The sequence below is a fragment of the Cuculus canorus genome, chromosome 6, assembly GCF_017976375.1.
Source record: "Cuculus canorus isolate bCucCan1 chromosome 6, bCucCan1.pri, whole genome shotgun sequence".
NCBI lineage: Eukaryota > Metazoa > Chordata > Aves > Cuculiformes > Cuculidae > Cuculus > Cuculus canorus.
In genome coordinates this window covers 16,321,939-16,341,751 of record NC_071406.1, presented here as the reverse complement: position 1 = coordinate 16,341,751, position 19,813 = coordinate 16,321,939, and the positions used below count along the sequence as shown (strand labels likewise).

At 41.0% G+C, this 19,813-nt stretch overlaps 1 protein-coding gene across 3 annotated transcripts in view; it reads right to left on the bottom strand.

The window, feature by feature from the left end:
- The window catches only part of SMARCAL1 (SWI/SNF related, matrix associated, actin dependent regulator of chromatin, subfamily a like 1), a 39,306-nt gene that overhangs the window by 9,626 nt on the left and 9,867 nt on the right, over positions 1-19,813 (bottom strand). For all 3 annotated transcript variants that reach the window (XM_054070159.1, XM_054070160.1, XM_054070158.1), the window contains exons 7-10: positions 18,763-18,913; positions 15,481-15,639; positions 13,664-13,729; positions 5,093-5,233 (exon numbers count right to left, since the gene is read on the bottom strand). In XM_054070159.1, the coding sequence (XP_053926134.1) occupies positions 5,093-5,233; positions 13,664-13,729; positions 15,481-15,639; positions 18,763-18,913 (517 nt within the window). The remainder of the gene's footprint in view (positions 1-5,092; positions 5,234-13,663; positions 13,730-15,480; positions 15,640-18,762; positions 18,914-19,813) is intronic.

Sequence of the window (19,813 nt, the reverse complement as noted above, 5' to 3'; positions counted from 1 at the left end):
CAAGGCTCAACTCGATCGCTTCACTCAGTATGAGCGGACGTGTGTTCAAACACAGGCATTTTCTTACCCTCAGCTGGAAAACTTTGGTGTGCAAGACTGAGCAGTGAATTAGTATCAAGACAACACAACAGCCCACAATGCTTTGTCTGTGAAGCAGTTTTTAGCTAAAATCAACATCACTGTGCTTCAGCACAGGTGCTCAAAGGAACTCATTTTTTTTGGTAGAAGATGTGAAAACAAAAATGACGGAGATCTGCAGAATTGCTTTGAATGTTGGCAGCATCGTATGCAGCCATGTGTCAACTCAGAAGCAAACTATTTTGAAGGTGATCGTAGCTGATCTTCTTCATTTGTTACATAAAAAGCGTTGCAGTCATGGTCTCCTTTGTTTTTTTTTTTTGCTGGACCTCGTACACACTCCTGAAATACATATAATAGATGTAAGGAGCCTCAGCTCCAACCCCTTTGATCAGCTGCATCACATTAATTGCTAAAATAGATTTAACCTTAAAAATCTATATATCTTTATTTGCCTTTCCCAAGAGAAGACTGCTATAACACAGAAATGGAAGTAAAATAGAGAAAAGCGTTGAAGTATTCAATGCACCCTCCATTCCCCTGTAGAATGCGTGAGACAAGAAAAATAAATCATACCAGCCATGAGGTTAGTCACATTACTGATTGTATTAAGGGATGGTGCTTTGATGGAACAGGGATGAGAACATGCTGTGAGATAGAAAGAGGAGGAGGCGAACAGCTTAGAGGCAGTTAAAACCTCTCTGAAACCTGAACATTCCTATTTCAGGTTTAGACTTAATAGGACAATGTTATGCCTAATGATATGTCCTAAGAATCTGTGATTTTATTGCCATGTTGAACTATTATCTGTACCATCTGATTATCTATAGTTGGTTCCTCAAAGCAGGAAACAATTCAAACCCTAGATACAAAGCCAGTTTGGATACTGCAGAGCTGAAACTTTGGCTCTCACAACAACACAGTGGTGGTAAGAGGTAGATAATAGAGATAATAAGCCCACCTGGATCTAAGCCAAGCCCTCAAGAAGCCAGCATGTGTATTACTGCTCTTCTTCCCTGAAACCAGGAGTGCAATGCAGATGCATCCCTAAGGTCTGTGAAAAGCTGGCTCAAGTTTATTACCTCTAGGCATGCTGTATGAAAGCTGACAGTGCTAAGCCACAGTTTTTGTAACCCCCTTTCTGCATGTGTTCAGGGTCTGTAGACCCAGCAGAGTAGACGTACAGAATCAAGAAGGACCCATGTGGCGCTGCACCTAGCCCCACAGCCCTCTGCCCACGCTGCTCAGTGAGCTGGTAGATAAGTAGCTGGCAGATAAGTAGAGCAACAGTCACTAGGCTGCTGAGCAAGACCTGCTATGAGGCCTGGACGCTCTCCTCAGGCTCTCTCATTCTACTCACGTAGCCCATGTTTTCCCACTTTCCACTCCGCTAACAAGCAAGTGATGCATATTTTTTGTGTCATAGAATCATAGAATCACTAGGTTGGAAAAGACCACTAGGATCATCGAGTCCAACTATTCCTATCAACCACTAAACCATGTCCCTGAGCACCTCATCTACCTGTCTTTTAAATACCTCCAGGGATGGCAACTTAACCACCTCCCTGCACAGCCTCTGCCAGTGCTCAATGACCCTTTCTGTGAAAAATTTTTTTCTGATGTCCAGCCTTAACCTCCTCTGGTGCAGCTTGAGGCCATTCTCCCTTGTCCTGTCCCCTGCCACTTGGGCGAAGAGGCCAGCTCCCTCCTCTCCACAACCTCCTTTCAGACAGTTGTAGAGAGCAATAAGGTCTCCCCTCAGCCTCCTCTTCTCAAGGCTAAAATGTGTCCATGTAGCACATTTTGTTTCAGAGGAGTAACATCATCATAACTGAAAAAACAAGGCATAAAGACAGTACACAATCTACATACAGGCAGAGGTCCTACAGTATGCTTACATTACTATATTGCTTTTATGGTGACTGTTGGAAACTGCTGGTTCTATGCTGCACCTAGATAGTGATAAAAATAGATTATGTTTCCTGGAATCATTAAAACATAGTGTAGTATATCCTGTGGTGGAAAAGCAGAGAGAGAAAACCAAGGGACAGTTATTTTGCCAAAATACACACCTAGTTTTGATTTATAACATTCCAAATGCATCTGACTGTGATTTTCTTACCCAAGTGTTACAGCATCTTACATGAGTCAGTAAACTTATTACAGTTTTAGCAGAAGCTGCCAAACTTACAAATTCAGAGCATGTGCTCAGATAGAAATTATTTAATACTTGACAACATCACCCAGTTGGGAAAATGACTTCACAATATATATTTTGGGAAATGAACTTGAGATATTTTGTAAATAAGCAGGTGACTTTTCACTTGCTTCATTTTTAAGAGTACAGATGCTGGAGGTTTAATTAAAAAATTATAAATTTAATTTTATATCTTTTCTAATCAAATATCTGCAGATATTTTCTATTTTCCATCACAAATGTTATTATCTTCAAAAAGAAAGCTGTCTCGTTTTAGTTTTAAACTGAATGGTTCAGGTTTATCAGTTTTTCTTTAATCTTATAATGCAATCAGATTTATTGCTAATACCAAAATACTTTTACATAGCACCTTTCATCCTGACAGATCTCCAAAAGCCTTGCAAAATCTCCCTGGTTCTGTGCAATTCCATCTCCACCGATAATGATGCCACTTTTGGGACAGAAAGAGGAGCCTATTTAAGTAATGACAGCAAAAGTACCACAATTCTTCAGATAGGATGTAACTCTTAACACAATCTCAGGCGAGAGCTGCAAAAAGGAACATGAGGGACGTACTACAGTCACAAGGGAATAACTACAATCATCAAATTACCTTTTAATTTACTCATAGCTGTGAGTGGATCTATGGCAACCCAATATTCAGCAGTCTCACTTTTTTCCTCTGATACTATCCACATCCTTTAATTTTCAGCAGCTATACTTCGCTAAACAACAAAAGTCTTCTTGGATTCACTCTACTATTTACACACAGTAACTGTAGCAATATGTTCCAGGTGAGCACTGAGACCAGTAATGTTCAACTGTCTAGCAGAGGCAAGTCAAACAGAGAAACAAATTTGTACTACAAACCCTGCAGAGGTTTTGAAGCTGATACAGTTTCTGACCTCCATGCTGAGTTTCATTGTTGGCTGAAAACTCATTTACACAGAATACAGTGTTACAACCTGGATCACCCAGAACTATTTTATTTCTTTTATCCAATTTAACATCTTACCTGAGGTCCACATGCCTCGCAATTGAAGCAACAGCTAGTCATGCAGAATTTTACCCTCAAATGGGTTTATAAAAGTCAAAGCCTATTTAGACTTACACATTTCAATTTAACTTTCCTTTTTTACTGCAGAAAACCAACAAGATTAAACTGCATCTCTTCATTTCCCTCGAGGAAGTGTTCTGGACGCTGCTCAGACAGGAATCTTTCAACAAAGATAATGAAGCTCAGGAGAAGATGTGGCCTTCTTGCACCATATGATTCCTACTATGGATGTAGAAAGAGTAAGTTCATCCTCTGCCAGGTAAGGAGTGCTCCATGCTGTCATCTTCCAGAACTCGGGCACTGTATCCATGATTCTGCATGCCAAATTCCCTTACTTTAGTCGATGGCAACAGCATATGAGTACCAAAGTCACTGAACTGATCATCTATCTCGCACATCTGGACATACACAGAACAGTACTACATCAGCCACAAATGTAAAAGTGAACATTCAGATGTAGGAAAAAGGGGACCTGAGAACTTTATGTGACACTGCAATATGAACCTTCCTCACGGCAATGTTAGCTAGTCTGAAAAGAGAAAACAAACACAAACCCCCTACAAATTGCTATAATTTTATGACACATCCTGATGATGTTTACTATTTTTGAGTACTGAAATGGTCATTCGGTGTTTCCAACCACTCTGCTGAAAGTTATTGCTCAGTCTTACAAAAAATGAAGCTCAAGAAGTGAAACTGATTACTTAAGAACAAAGACCAAGCAAATTCATGCACTACAGGTCCATGCTCATATTGCCAAGCCATTTTGCGGACAGGCTAACTGCTACATGCTTGTCCTGGAGGCACTGGAGGGTAGACCAGATCAGGAGGCTCTTGTTCCAAACACAACTCAAGGAAACTTTAGTGCCCCTTTTTGTTTCCATGCAATCAACACAGAAGATCCTAGAGCCTCCTTGTACAACAGGCAGCAGCAAAAGCTCTTTTCTCATTAGTGTATGTTCCAACAAACACAGCAGCCCTAGAGATGGCAAATCCAAGCACATCTGAGTTGCTCATGCATTGAGAGCAAGGCAGACACCTGCCATCATGGCTGCAAATGTCTGCTTCCTGAAAAGCCAAGATCTTGCACTGTTGGACTAAATGACTCTGCTGAAATCACTGCTGAGCAACTGGCAAAGATAAGAGAAGTTAATTTATTTTCAAGACAGACTGAGGACCCCATCAGAGGATGGAATACAAAGATGGATTGTAAGTTTTCATTTTTTCTTAACTGGAGGTGTAAAATCCAAAATTCAAAGCAACAGATGCCTTACTTTGTTAAACAGTCACTAGAGCAGCCTAGAAACTTTTTTTTTTTTATCAATTAGCCCAAACGTGCAGCTCCTTATAGACCCCATAGTTATTTTGCCCATTAAAAACACTCTGGGGGCAAGTTCTTATTAGAATATGCTCCGTCCTCCAGCTAAGCATATTTTATTTTATTTATTAGCTTTTTATTTCTGTGGCTTTCAGGCCAGATTTTGACAAGAAGCATTACTACCTCCATGTCTCAGGCCCAGCACTGCAGCACCTACAGTTTCTCAGGTTGAGAGTTTTCAAATTGTTACTGTGGAGTTAGACTTTCCCAAAACAGAAGATGCAACATCAGAAAAAAGGAAGGAAAGATAAAGCCTCCATTATTTGAAGAGAAAAAAGAAAAATAACAGATAGCATAACACATAACGTCACATAACATCATATAACATCACATAACATGCTGTTTGCTGAGCCCCAGTCTGCCACTTTCCCCATTGAAGTACCTTCTTGGCATCACAGTAGCGTAGTCCAAAGGAGTGGAACTGTGGGAAGAAGGCTGGCTGGACAGCTGCAATCTGTGTGTAGAGCTCTGCGGGGCGTGACATGGCAGGGGTTCCCGAAAGCAAGATCACTCTCCTGGCAGCCTGAGAAAGCAAAATGGAGTATTGTTATCATATAGCTTACAATATAAGCAGAACCTGCTAAGAATTCATCCCCAGTTCCCCCCAAAAATCCCAGAGCCACTGTCCAAGCACCCTAAATGGAAGGGTACTTAACTTTCCACAGACATTTTCAGCCTTCACTGCCTGAAGACACTCAAGAACAGTGCTTAAAACTTCTAGGAAGTAGGACAAACCATACTGTTTCTTAGTCATCATTGACACGCTCTAAGGGAAGGGGACATTAAGTTTCTTCCTGAATTGACGTTTACCTACAGGACATGTTAATATCTTATGCCTGGCTCAACATTTCATTTGGCATCAGATGCCATAGGAGCAACACACCCTCTCAGGTACATCCTCAACTCCAGAATAAATTTCAATAAACGTGCCACAGCAAGCCATAAATGGAGTGTCTTCCTCACAAAGGCAGAAGAGATCTAAATAAGTAGGATTTTTGTCTTACTTTATGTTCCCTTCTTTTTTTTTTTTTACATTCTGCTAGCAAGGAGAGAAAGCTGCCTGAAGCAGGACCAGATCATGTCCACCTGAAAGCCACAGTGAACCTAGCTGGATGCTAGAACTCGAGTAAATAATACGAATCATGTAAGAAGTTTGTAAAGTGCATTGTAGGGGGGGGTACAGGAAGGGTGGTAGGAAACCTGTATCTAATGTAGGTGCTCCCAAAAAGTGGGGAAAAAATTACATTACAGACATAAAAGCCTTCAAGATGCATTTCTACCCTCATATCTGCATTATTATCTAATTCTATTATTAGAGGAGAGCTACGAATTTCTACTGCTGTAAATTCACATATAGTAGTTAAATTACAAATGCCTTGTAATTTCCTGCATGGTTTAATGCAAGTTCATTAAAATAACAAAGAGATTCTTGAGTGACATCTGTACCAACAGCTCATTCACATTTAAATGAAAAAGAAAATGAAATTCTTTTATCATTTCACTGAGATCTACCAGTCACCCAAATCTATTCAGTTGATTCACCCACTTGCCAGCCAAATCTGGTGGAAAAAAAGAGTTCACAGATCAGCTACCGGAAATTAATTTCAGGACTCTTTTATCAGATATTTATATATAGGTTGTAATCAAGGTGGGACTTGCCTTCTCCCTCCATTCCTATTAAACAGATCAGAAGGAAATGCGATCAGACAACTGCTATAAACATTTTAAAAAGCAGGATATTTATTGAGCTAAGTAAGAGGAGAGGTCAAACCTTCGGACATGTCGGAAGGTGAGAGTTAGTCTACACAAGACGGAGGTACCTATGCTAGTCAAAAGAAGGAGGAGTCACAGAGGCCAAAAGACATCAGATCCCATGAGGAAAACAAAGTGATAAAGCAGAAATTAGCTTAGTTTTTTAAATTAAGGTAACAGTGGAGGACAACTGAGCAGAACCTAGACAATAGCAGATGCCTTGCAGAAGCTTTTGAGGAGAAAACTGACACCACCCTCAGAAATCTGCTGAAATGCAAAACCAGCCGGTCCCACACGTGCAAGAAATCTCCAAATTAAACTTTTTCCTCTTGGCTAACAGAAGGCCACTGACAGGAGAAAGACAACACGGAAGTAATGCAATTACAGACAGCCCATTTCAAATAACTCTGGATCAAGCTAAAGCCAGAAAAGTTCACTCAAAACAGACCAGAGACATACAAAATGCAATATAAACCCAACTGTGTTGAAAGGTTTTATGCAGTTCTCAAGGTTCCTTGTCATTGAAGGCTGTTCCCTAATAGCTACATGAAATGAGTCTGGAATACTACTTCCCCAGCAGTCAAAACAATTAGTCAGGCTCCTTCTCCAATCCCTTAATAGGTATCAAAAGACAGAATGATGAAGTTACAGGTTATTTGATTCTAAACTTGTCCAGTTGCTGCTTTGCTCTGTGCAACTTATATCTGAACTGACAGGGTATCTAAACACTGCAAACACTTACCAGGGGTTGTAATAGTTCTTCTATAATTAGACATTTTAAACAAACCAACAAATAGAAACAATGACCAAAAACATCCCCCTACCACCAACAAAAACCCCAAAAGACACTAACTCTTACAAGAGTTGTGAAGAACTCAAAGAAATTAATTCCAGAGAACTGTGTGGAATATAGGTGGTCTAACTCATTATCCTAAGTGTCCCTTTCAGCTTTAAAATCCATGACAGAAGGAACTCAAGAGAGAAAAGAAGGAAAAAAAAATCCTAAGACAACAAGATTCCAAGTATTGAAAACCTACTTAAATTCTAGATGAAAGAAGTGGCTGTGATTCACATTTCTTTTTCTAATGGCAACTCATTTTGGATAGATGCCAATAAAGATTTGCTCCTGCAGACAAGTCTCTGCTGATCACCGCTTAATTTTGGTTGCCTGGTGAACCTTTGGTGCTGTCAAGAGTGAGAGCTTACAGTCTTTACTCTGAGGTCTATAAGAATAATATGGAACAAGAGCACAGAAGATGAGATTGCGGTGACCAGCAAGGGCTTTCTGGCAAAATCAGATCTGTAATCAACTGACACATATTTCCACACATGAGAATAAACATTAGCTGACCATTAGCATTTAGGCATGAAGTTTAATCTTCCCCAGAAGCAATACTCTCTTATGTGTCCTTGTCTCCTTATATGTCCTTATAGCTACTTTCTTGTGAAGAAAGGGAAATCTGACGGTGACTTGACTAGTGGAGACTTGTTCTGTAGCCCTAATTTACTAAGTTAATATGAGATAATTGTGGCTTTGTGGCATTATACTTACATGAGCAATACACCAGCAAGAATTAATTCCACAACTGTGACAACATTTACAAGAGTAATTTTTGAAAGTCAAAGAAAAATTTATGAAATGGTAAAACCCGATGGCACTTATTTAGAGGTCAAAACACAACACCAAGCTGATTTGAAGGGGAGTGGGTAAGGGGTGGGTGGTTATGCTGCAAAGAAATAATTGAACATGCAAAGAGCCTCATTAACATACAATGACTGCCTCTGCTTTAAATGAATTTCACAGCATGAGCTCTGCCATATGCTAACAGACTGACATATTTTTTAAAATAAGTGCGGCTGGCTCTGGCTGTAGGATTACTTGTGTCCCCCATTTTCGCTTACCCCGTCATTTTGAACTGCTTTGCATAAGAACACTTTATCCTGTGAAATGAAAAATCTGTGAGTGACCACAATGTAACAGAGATAATCACCTGATGAAATAAAAGATTTGATAAAGGGTTGCAGCTGTTTGAGGAGTCTGTTTTTGTACTTGGGAAGACAGATGAGGCTTGGCATTTCATGAGATGATCCTACAGTGGTTATTCCAAAAAGTATAAATACCTTTCCCTATTCTTAAGTAACACCTAGACAGAGAATGTGTGTCAAATTGTGAAAATCAGCTATGACTGAAGCAAATTACACTACTTCCCTATTTTGAGAAGGAAGGGAAACTGGAAAGTAAAAACAGATCTGAAGATGCAGCCTTGAGTGCCCACAGCTTCTCTAATTTCAAGATGAAGTCCTTTCTCTCAGCAGGTGACAATAAGCAAAGGCTTATTTATCCAATCCATATGGATTTGTAATGCCTAAAGACAACAGCTGCTGGAAAAGCCAGATTTTTGTGTCCCCTCCTCACCTTCTACCTTCAGCACTGACCTATTTCACTCTAATATTTTTAAGCATCTGTTTATTAAAACAAGCATGAAGAGTATTAAATGCCAGACACAATGTATTTAGACTTCCATAACAGAAACAAAGACCTTTAACCCTGCAAATACTAGGACGTGCATCATGCTATTAAACTGAACTGCAGCTCAATAGGAACAATCACATTAGTAATATCACGTAGACATTGTGGAACAAAGTCCATAGAGAGCACAATAGGAATAAGACCATTTTATGCCACTGGAAGCTTTTAGTAGGTGCTGTTTTGACCCAAACCTGGATAGTCCAGAGGTCAACGGGGTAAAACTGTGGGTCTCCCCACAAAATTTATGGGTTCAGTGCGCACTGGGCTAAATGAAGGCAAAACAATGCCAAAGGATTGGTCCAAAAAGGAATTTATTTGTACAGGCATTCTTAGAAATAAGATTGGTATTGGCATGCTAAATCTGTGGTCAGGGAAAAGAGAGAAAAGGGAGGAAAAAGAGCGAGTGAGAAAGTGCAAAGACACCACCTGGACTCTGTGTGCCACTCCTCTCCTCCAAGGACAGTAGGTGTGCAAATGGCACCTCTTGCAGAGTATTATTTATAATTTTTGGGCATGCACAGTGCTCCTTCTGGAAGGTTCTGAGAGAGAGTTGGGAGGAGGCGGGGGGCAACTTAGGAAGGCTCTGGGGTCTGAGGTGAGTCCAAAGTATCATTCTGCCCTTGCTCTCCCTACCAGCATTATCACAGCATGACCTCTCTGGGCAGCAAAACACAGCCGGGCTGCTGGTGAGAATGAGATAACGTGCTGAAGGACACTGCCTTTGCTGCAGTCTTAACATCTGAAAACAATTTGAGGCAAATTTGAGTAGCAAAAAAATCAGTCTCTGACAGACACTACTTTTTATTTCCATTTTCTAACTCAGTTCTTCTCTAAAAACTTACGGTCGTGCTTCCAAAAAACTCATCCGTGTTCCAATGGGACCTTCTCCAGCTTCCACTGCCTTGCAATGCTCCATGCAATTACAGAAGAACAAAGACCATGCAGCATTTTGGCTGGTCAAAGGATGTAGAATCCTTTCTACTCCAGTCCCCAAGATATCCCAACACAGATCAGTGAAAAACCTCCATTTTGTTATTTCTTCTTCATCGGCCTCCCTGGGGCTTTGCTGTTTTATGGGTATCGGTAGCCCGTATACTCCCTCCCCCACATCCATGTCTCTGGGCCAGTTTAATCCAAGGAAATCCAAAAATGCTTACAAAAGGCATAACACCATGATGCTTTCTGCCTTTAAAGGAGGCAGATGCAGGGCGAAGGGAATGACCAGTACTGTCAGTACTCCCAGAAAAACTTAGTCCCAATCATGAGATTAAAAGAAAACAGCAAGGTGAGAAGTAGGTCCTATTACCAATTGCCACAGCTCTGGATTAAGGGCAAGGACAAGCCAGGCCTGACAATGGAAACTCAACCAAAGCCCAACACAGTAGGAGGCTGTTCTCACTTCGACGTGCATGGAAACAAGGGAATAGGACCACTCAGAACACACTCTCATGAGTACCACAAAAGAGGCCAAGGCTGGGGACAGATAGCTGCTGGCCAGCGTGAAAGCTGGCTGGCTGAGCTTGAAAGCAGGATTTTTTCCACATGCCAAATCATCAAAGGACTGTTTTCTACTATGGCTTTCAACCCATCCACCTCATAATTTTACATAGATGCACACAGACTGTGTACAAACTCTGCTACCTAGTTCCACGCAGGCGGATGAAGCATTCTCCCCCATCTACCAATCTTCACATCCCCAAGTTTGCACATTCACTGAGAACATGAAAGGAATAAGAAATCCAGCTCATCCTATCTTACTGTTTGTTTAATTACAAGTTCCTCTCAAAGTGTTGTCCAGTAACAACAAATTTGGCACACGTCTATACATTTACTCCACACTAATGACAACTTGGGGCAAGCTACCAGGTGGCAAGGACAGTCAATGTATACATCCATCCACTGTAAAAGTCTTTCTGGTCACACGTAACACTGTCCTAAGCAAAACTTTCCTATGTCTCTGATAGAGCAGCAGCTAAGTATGTCACAAAAGATACTGAAGGCTACACACACCAAATACTGTACACTCACACAGTTTGTGGGTTTTATCAATATTAAAAAAATTATTAGAAGTTCCCAAATGACAAATTTAGTCTACATGTTTAATACACGGTTCTGCTTGACAATTCCATACCACACTTGCTCCACAATATATACAAGACAGCAGGAAAAGATGAATTATTACTGAATGGCTAAAAATACCACTTCATTTTGAAAATCAGTCAATGTCAAATATTAAAACTAAAATGATGCTTGAAAGAGGGGTTAAATATTTCAGAGGTAGAGATTCAGCTTGGCTGTCTAACACAGCAGAGCAGAAATTAATATCCAAGGAAAGTCATCTTTATTATGAAAGTATTGATTCAACCTGATTATTGTGCAGTTCCATCTAAACACTCGCAACAATTTTTAAATTTTACTTATTATTCAAATGGAAAAGTCACAGGAGAAGATTCTATCAAGATAAAAAGAATCCATTAAGTAGGGATGGAAGTGACAGAAACATTTCAGGCTCAGAAACATTTCAACTTAGATCTGTCTAGTGTCATTATGGAGTCATAAATCTTTGTAGCGTGTTAAGGACCAAGGATCACATTTCTTTGGTTTTTTCTTTTTCACTTTTCTGTCCCCAAAAGTCAGTTCAAGGCTAAACTTTCATGCTTTAGGATGTTGGGAACCTCGTCAGAAATATAAGCAACTATGGCAATTTCAGAAAGTTTAAAGTAGCATAATGCTAACTAACAGCAGTCAGAAATGGCAATGCTTAGAGGGTAGAAAAGGCACAATTTGGCTCCAGGGGCTCTGCTTACAGCAATGGCATGGCTTCACACTGCAACCTTAAGGCAGGGACTAAGGTGCTAGAAGCACTGTATATATCGAGGGTTTGCCTTTATTAGTCTCTTTGAAGAGCCTCAGTACTGCTTTAATCCTTTTAACATAAAAAAGGCAAGACCAAGAGCGTTATCCTTAGCAGCACGTTTATCAATGCCTCATCCAACAATCTCAAAGCATCACGTAAAATACTGAAAATACTCCCATTTTTACCCCACTGACTATTTACTATAAAGATGACACAGTACGGTTGTTAAATCCAAAATTTCAAATGATGAAAACTACTCATATTTTGGCAGTTCTTTCAAATATGAAAGCATTGCTGTGATGTGCTGTGCCAGTAGCAAAGAGCATCATTCACCAGTAGTTGAAGACAAAGCTGCCACAGGGGCTAGTTTTAGAGCAAAACACCTGTGTTGGAAAGCAAGGAGGGCAGAAGAGTGCCTAGTACACCAGACACTCGCTTCAGAAGCATAGCCAGCAAGCAGGGCAAGAAAATTTACCTGAATATTTAACATGAAGCATCTGGTACTGTATGCTGCTTGCAGGTGAGATAATGCATGATACAAACATGAAACTCAGTGCTTTCAGAAGACTGAAATTCAGTTTCAGAAGCATCAGCTTTCAATTCTCTAAGACCAGTGATGCGACAGCATATAATTGTAAATTCTCAGTAAGTTCATATTGGCAATTAGCTTCCACTTAACAGCCACCATCTTCCACTCTCACATTTTGTAGCTTGCAAATAATTTTGACAAGCTGATCCTTACAAAGCTACAAGTAGCAAAGGCAAAGACTGCTTTTTGAGCATTTTGGAATGAGATAAATTTGTTATTTTCCAACATTTTCAGACATACACCTTAAGTATTGTACTTCAAACTGCTCATAAAATGGGAACTCCTACTTAGTTTCCAAACACTAAAAGCCTGAAGCTATTTGAAAGCCAAGAGAAGACAAAAGTCAGGCCTTTAAAGAGAACAATGAAGTTATTCAAGGATAACCCCTTTGGCTTGCCGCTAAGAGTCTTGCATAAAAAGTTGGTTGTTATAAAGCCATCGCAGATAGAATCTTCTCTTTATACACACTTGCTCATAATTGCTGAAGAGGAACTCCACTTACCTCGTTCTAATGTACAGACTCTGCAGTGTCTAGAAATTACTCGTAACTTTAATCTGGTAAAGGCTACCAGGGAGAATTTGATTCTTTGATCCCAGGACTACAAGCAGACTTTAAAATTTACATTTCTCCTGCTATTGCATACTTGTACAATGCCTCCTTTTTGTGGGCCACTTGCCTCACTAACCTCACATTCTGCCTTTTCCTACTAGCCCTGTACATTTAATGAGCAGGAATGATCCTGAACCCCACCACACAAATACATTGGAAGCTTGCAGTAACAGAGTAGAGCCCAAAACTAAAGCCAAGGAAGGGGCCCAGGTAATATAATTTTGATACACAGCAGTGATTTGCATGCCAAGAAATAACTGATATTATTTCCATTAAATAAGCTACGTTGACACTACTATGTTCTTCCTACTCTCCTTGAATACATTCGTTAATTTTTGACATTCCCTTTTTTCTGTCATCATAAAACTCATCAGTGGCAGTACCCCAACTAGATCAAAGGACTTTCTGAAGCTCTTTTGTCAGGCCTTACCATCTAACATTTGTAAGGAAACAAGTGGCTAATCCAGAGACAAATTTTGCTCTTTGATCTACGTTACCTGGACTTCCACTTGCACAAGAGAATTCAACTGCTGGCTCCCAAACCTGGTATATGGAGCAGCACTGCTTTGGGAGCCTGACCTTAGCTGCCAGAGGTTGGGCACCCAGCATACGCACCTTGAGTAGAGGCATAGCAGCTCGGCATCGTGCAGTTTTTATGTTCTTTAGGAAATGAGATTCATCCTGAAACAAAACAAGCATGAAAGTGAGGACAGTTCTGATCCATAGTCCAACTGCAGGCTACAGAACAAATTCCCAGTATTCTCAGCTATCTAATATTATAAGCCTATCATCTCAGAGGATACTTCAAGCACTGTGATAGTCACATCAAATTCTAAATGAAAAGACAGCATGGAGAGTAGCAGGTTTCCTACATTCAAACCTGCAGCTGCAAGCAAATGCACAGAAATCAAACCTTAAAGCCATAATTCTCAAATGACCACAAACAAGTGAGCAGAGGGAGCTGGAGAGGGAAGTAGAAAGAGGAACATTATTTCCACCACCAATTCTCGTTTGCCCCTGTGTGACCTTTAAATGCAGCAAACATAGGAGGCCCATCCAGTGTCACTTCACTGAATAAGGGGTTAATGAAAACAATAACGAATAAAGAAATCTAATCAGGATCCAACTGTTCTGCTGATAGGGCTCACCAGGTGGATAATAGCCTCCTACTTGAGACATCACCCCCAAACATGCTTCATTTCTACTGCTGTAGCAAGGCAGAATTTAAGACGAAAAAGTAATAGGCACCCTCCAAGGATACATTCTCATCTTTTCACAAGCAGATGAGCAAGCAAACAAACCATGCATGCAAAGACAATACCACTGCTTAGCCTCTCAGGCACAACCTTCTCCCTCCCGATTAACAAATAAGCTACATTAATGTTCCCAGCCATCAAAAGAAGATTGGGAGAAGAAGCAGAGAAGCTCAGCACTCAGTAGGGCTACTTTCATCTGTAAAAACAATACTAGGCCCAAATTTGAACATATAAACACGCAGAAATAACATCTGCCAGCTCAAGGCTGCTAAAAGGTTCTAGGACAACAGCCCTAGAGCCCAAGTCCCTTTACCCCAAGAACCAGCATTCAAAAGTGACAACCTACATTTCCACACTGACAGAACGTCCTGTCAGAGGGGGTGCAGAGCAAGAAAATAAAAATGAAATAAATCAATTCCAAAGAATTCCATTTATTCCCATAGGCCCATGTGATGCTGAGAAACAAAAGGATTAAGTTCCAGTTGCCATGATCATAGGGACAAGTGCATATGCGTGCCAAAAACTAAGACCATCGAACACTCATAGACTCAGTAAACACTTCTAGTCTCTACTGATCCAAGCTGGATTTGAAACATTAGATGTTTTGAGTTTTTAGTAACCGAAATCTAGAAAAATGGCGCTGTAAAAGCTGAAAATATAGATTTCCAAGTAATTTACAAGAGAAATTATACAATTGAATGAAGAAGGCTTAATGCAGATCGTCAGTGGAACACCAGCAAAGGGAGATTTTTTGATGCTTTACCCACATATCTGATGTTGAGAGGTTATCTGTTTTATTGGATAAACACTAACACCACCCTGAAGTCCAATCCCCTTAAAAAGATACAACTTCAAGACTATTGTATTGACATGCTACATCAAACATCTTGCTCTCCAGCAGCAGACGTGCACAGCCATGATTAAATCAGAAAGGGACCATAACCAGTAAAAAAGAAAACACAGCCTTAGAAATCAAAAAGGAATTAAGCTCAACTAGTTATCTCAAAAGGTTTTAGAGAAACCTCCTGTTTCTTCTCATGAAGGAAGCTGTGATTAGAGCCGCAATTACGAAATAGTTTCAGTCCTAAATAAGGCCCACTTCACACTCTTGTACAACACAAACGTTACTCCATTTGTAGCATACAACTAACTTCAAAAGTTTAGATTACCACTTACAACAATAACTACTTGGAAAGTGCTCTTAAGTTGCTTGTCCATCTTGCTGAGGAGGTCAAAGCTGACAATGTTGATCAAGCTTGCTGTTAAGCTGTCTTTGCCAGTCACTATGACATTGGTGCTGCCTGGACTCAAGGAAGGAAGCCACCTGTGAAATGCCTGGAGGAAAAAGAAAACAAATAATTGCATTCTGGTGCTTAGATCCTCTGTCAGGATCCCAAAGGACTTCACAGAGCATCCTCATGAATACTTAGAACATATCCTACCTTAAGCAGCCTTCCCAACATAACAACCCTATTAATGGGAAGATCAAGAACAGAACTTAGGCTATAAGTCTAAATCTATCTTCCACAGCTAGGAAGGCTCAAATATACTCTATTCTTGCTTCTTACTGAAAAAAAATCTGATCTGTAGCAGAACTGTCCATAACCTCCTGACAAGGTTACCCGCTATGCTCAGAGCCAGAAAACACAGTGACCACTATTGACAGGGAAATTTAGCTTTCCCACTCAACAGGAAACCTCAAGCTGTGAAACAGATTTCTAAGCAGTAAATATTTCTCACTATAACAATGTTGACTCCACAGTGAGGATAAAGTACAACTCACCTAGATCAACAAGAACTCTTCTATCACCTCTCCTTAAAAAGTCCACAAAAAACCCCAAACAAACAAAATTAAAAGATCAAATTGACAACATACCAGCTGCTCTATGACAGCAGCTGAAATACATGTGGTGATAGTCATTCAAACCAACCTCTTGAAATGCTCCACACACCAAAGCAATATATCCTCCCCCAAACCCATCTGTTAGTGACTGAGCAACCACGATTTCCCTTGTAATCATGTCCCCAGTGACACCAACCTCTCTGCAACATTTGAGTTCTGCTGATGTTGCTCTGCAGAAACCTGGCTGGGGCTTTAGCTATCAGGACCTGGTCCCTACAAAGAAGTATCCAAGAAATGGTATCTCTGTCTCCAGGCCCTTCATATGTGGAACCCCCCAAGCATCATTCCTCTCTTCTGTTCAGCAACTGCAAGCACCAGCCCAAGGAGTTAAATGTGAGCTTCTCACATTCCTCACCATAACAGAAACTAACAATTAACTACCCTTCACCACTTACGGGGAGCATCGCAACCAAAATGGGCCAACATGTGAGCAAGGTTAGGTCCCAACCAAAAAACACATTGCTGACACTAACCCAAACCTCAAAGGTAGCAGCAGTAGGAAAGTAACTGGAAGGTCTTAGCTGTACTGCCCTCTCCTTTTGTAGAATCATAGAATGGTTTGGATTGGAACTGACCCAGGATCATTCAGTTCCAACCCTCTGCCACGGGCAGGGACACCTCCCACTATGTCAGGCTGCTCAAAGGCCCCATGCAACTTGGCCTTGAACGCTTCTATGGAGGGGGCATCTATAATCTCTCTGGGCAACCTGTTCTGGTGTCTCACCACCCTCATTGTGAAGAATTTCTTCCTAATGTCTAGTCTAAATCATTCCCCCTCCAATTTAAGCCATTGTCTCCCTCGTCCTATTACTACATGCCCTTGTAAAAAGTCCCTCCCCAGTTTTCTTGTAGGCCTCCCTTCAGGCAGTGGGAGGCCGATATGGGGTCTCCCTGGAGCCTTCCTTCTCCAGACAGAGCCTTCCTTCTCCAGACCAAACAACCCGCACTCTCTCAGCCTGTCCTCACAGCACAAGTACTCCAGCAGTTTCATATCCTTCTTATGGTGGGGATTCCAGAACCGGACACAACACTCTGGATGGGGCCTCTCTCGACTTGCTGGCCACGTTTCTTTTGATGCAATCCAGGATCTGGTTGGCCTTCTAGGCTACGAGCACGCATTGATGGCTCACATCCAGCTTCTCATCAATCAGCACCCCTGAATCCTTCTCCACATGGCAGCTCTCAATCACATCATCACCCATCCTGTACTGAAACTGCGGACTGCCCCAACCTAGGTGTAGGACCTTGCACTTGGCCTTGTTGAACCTCATGAGATTCACACAGGCCCACTTCTCTAGCTCGTCCAGGTCTTTTACAAAGGGCACATGACTAATTCACAGTGTAAAAGTGATCCTATATTTCTCACTTTTTGCTGATTTTTGTGCACGAGAAGTGCTTTGAAACTACCCTGACCATTAATTCTTTAAGTTTCAATGATGGACTCCAAATTCACATGGCTGGCAGTACTTCTCACCCAAAAGCACCCCACATCTCTCCACTAGCTTCCTATGGGCACCTTGAATATAACAGCACTTAGTGGCCAGAGCCCAGATAGCCAAAATAAAAAGTCAGCAACTGTGAAATGAAGACAATTTCTGGCAATTCAGCTCCAAAGACACCACAAAAGCTTCTACCATTACAGTAAAACACACCTGTGGAAGAATAAACTGAGTAGATTACAGACCATAATAAACTCCACCTTCTTCCACTTTCTCTGACACATTTTCTTTACACCTGCATCCTTCACACATCCACAAAGCAACGCAGATCATTCCAAAGCAAGTGACCTAACAAAACATCTCCCATCTCCTGGGCAGTTGGGAGTAGGGGAAGGAAGAGGAAATCAAGCACTTGAAACAAAATATCCCCTCATATTGCTTAAATCTCTTGAAGCAGGAAGTAGGAGTTCAGCTGCAGCTGCCCAGTGTGTCATGAAACCATGCCCCAAATTGTTCTCAGTAGTTATCCCACAGAAACCATGGATTTAGGCTAGCTGTTCACCCAGATGCGAACTTCACAGGCCTCTGAAATACCAAATAAGATGAGCATGACTCCCTTGTTCAGGAAACAATTTTCTTCTCTTGCTGCCCAGCATTCTGTTGCACTACTGGATGTGAAAACACAAGCTAAGATTATCTAACAACCTGACTACAGCACAAAACCAGCGAATCCCAACCAATACACTTCTCATCAATGTAACATTCCAAGGAACACTGAACTCATCCCCTCCAGCTCAGGCACCGAATTATTGACCTAAAAACCTCTGGCTCACCTTTTTGTCCCACAGTGAACCTTTCACTAGCCTACAGCAACCCAACAGCCTCAGTGTACAAGTCACAACAGTGATTTATTTCAAGACACATTTCCCAATTTCTTAGGCTTCCGATCAACATTGATAAAGGACTCTGAGTCAGCAGCATGCAGTGGATAGGCCAAAACACTATTATGACAGACACTTAATGATGACAATGGGGCCTCTTGAACAGAGTGCAACACAGCATAACCATCGCACATGCCCTCTACTGGCCACCTGAACAAACTCAAGCCCACAGTACCTCTGCCCACGTAAATCTCACAGAAGAAGGAGTCACCACTAGCAAGGGCCATTCCTTTCGGTAATACGCAGCAATGCAGATCGCCTGGATGGTCTTGCCCAAGCCCATGTCATCCGCAAGAAGTAAACGTCCATTTTGTAAAATGGCAAAACTGGGGAAAATAGAGAAGTGAATTAAGTAAGAGTCAAGAAGTAGGTTACTATCCATCCTGGCAGCCAAAAACAAGCATAACTCATCACTGAGCCTATAATGTAGATCACTTGGAAGTGATCTGGGTTCTTCAGTAAACCAGGATCTTCTCCCTTACTCTTTAACACAAGTGAGCAGCTCTCAAAACCCTGTCGAAGCTTGGAAGCTCCTGAACAGAAAGGTTCAGCCCAGTCCTTAGAGATTTTTATTTTATATGAGGAGTAGTTTCAAGACCTTACAATTATTTAGAGCACATTCTTTCCATGGTATCACTCATATTCTGTACCAGAGTTCATCCTGGTTGAGCTAAGAAATATTATTAATAATAATGCCACTTTAACACCAGTAAGTACACATTTTCCTGGATTGCATGGTGAAGTCAACAACTAACGACCATATATGATGGGTACAGAGGCATTAAAAAGTTTATTTCTACATAAAATTAGTCATTTTAAATCTTTCAGGGGCTGAGTCCTATTCCCTGGTACTTTCCTACATGTAGTTAATATTTAAAAAAAAACAACAGAAGAGATGCACTTGGAGGGGGGGAAGAGATGACCTTACAAAATAAAAAAAAATCATATGACAATTAGGCACACACTGAATCACAAGAGGGAGATCAGAGATGTATCATTTGAACAATTTTATGAAACTAGCAAAATGCTACTTTCCTCCTGACTCATGATGAAGAATTCTAGCCAGAAACAGAACAGATGTGTCACTCAAAAAAAAAAAATATCCAAAAAAAACAACCCAAGAAAACAACTATACCAAACAACCAAAAGCCCAGGGTATCAGAGTGTAAAAGCCCACGACTGGAGTCCTCCATGGAAAAGAATGCAGCTTAGACACCAATATAAAG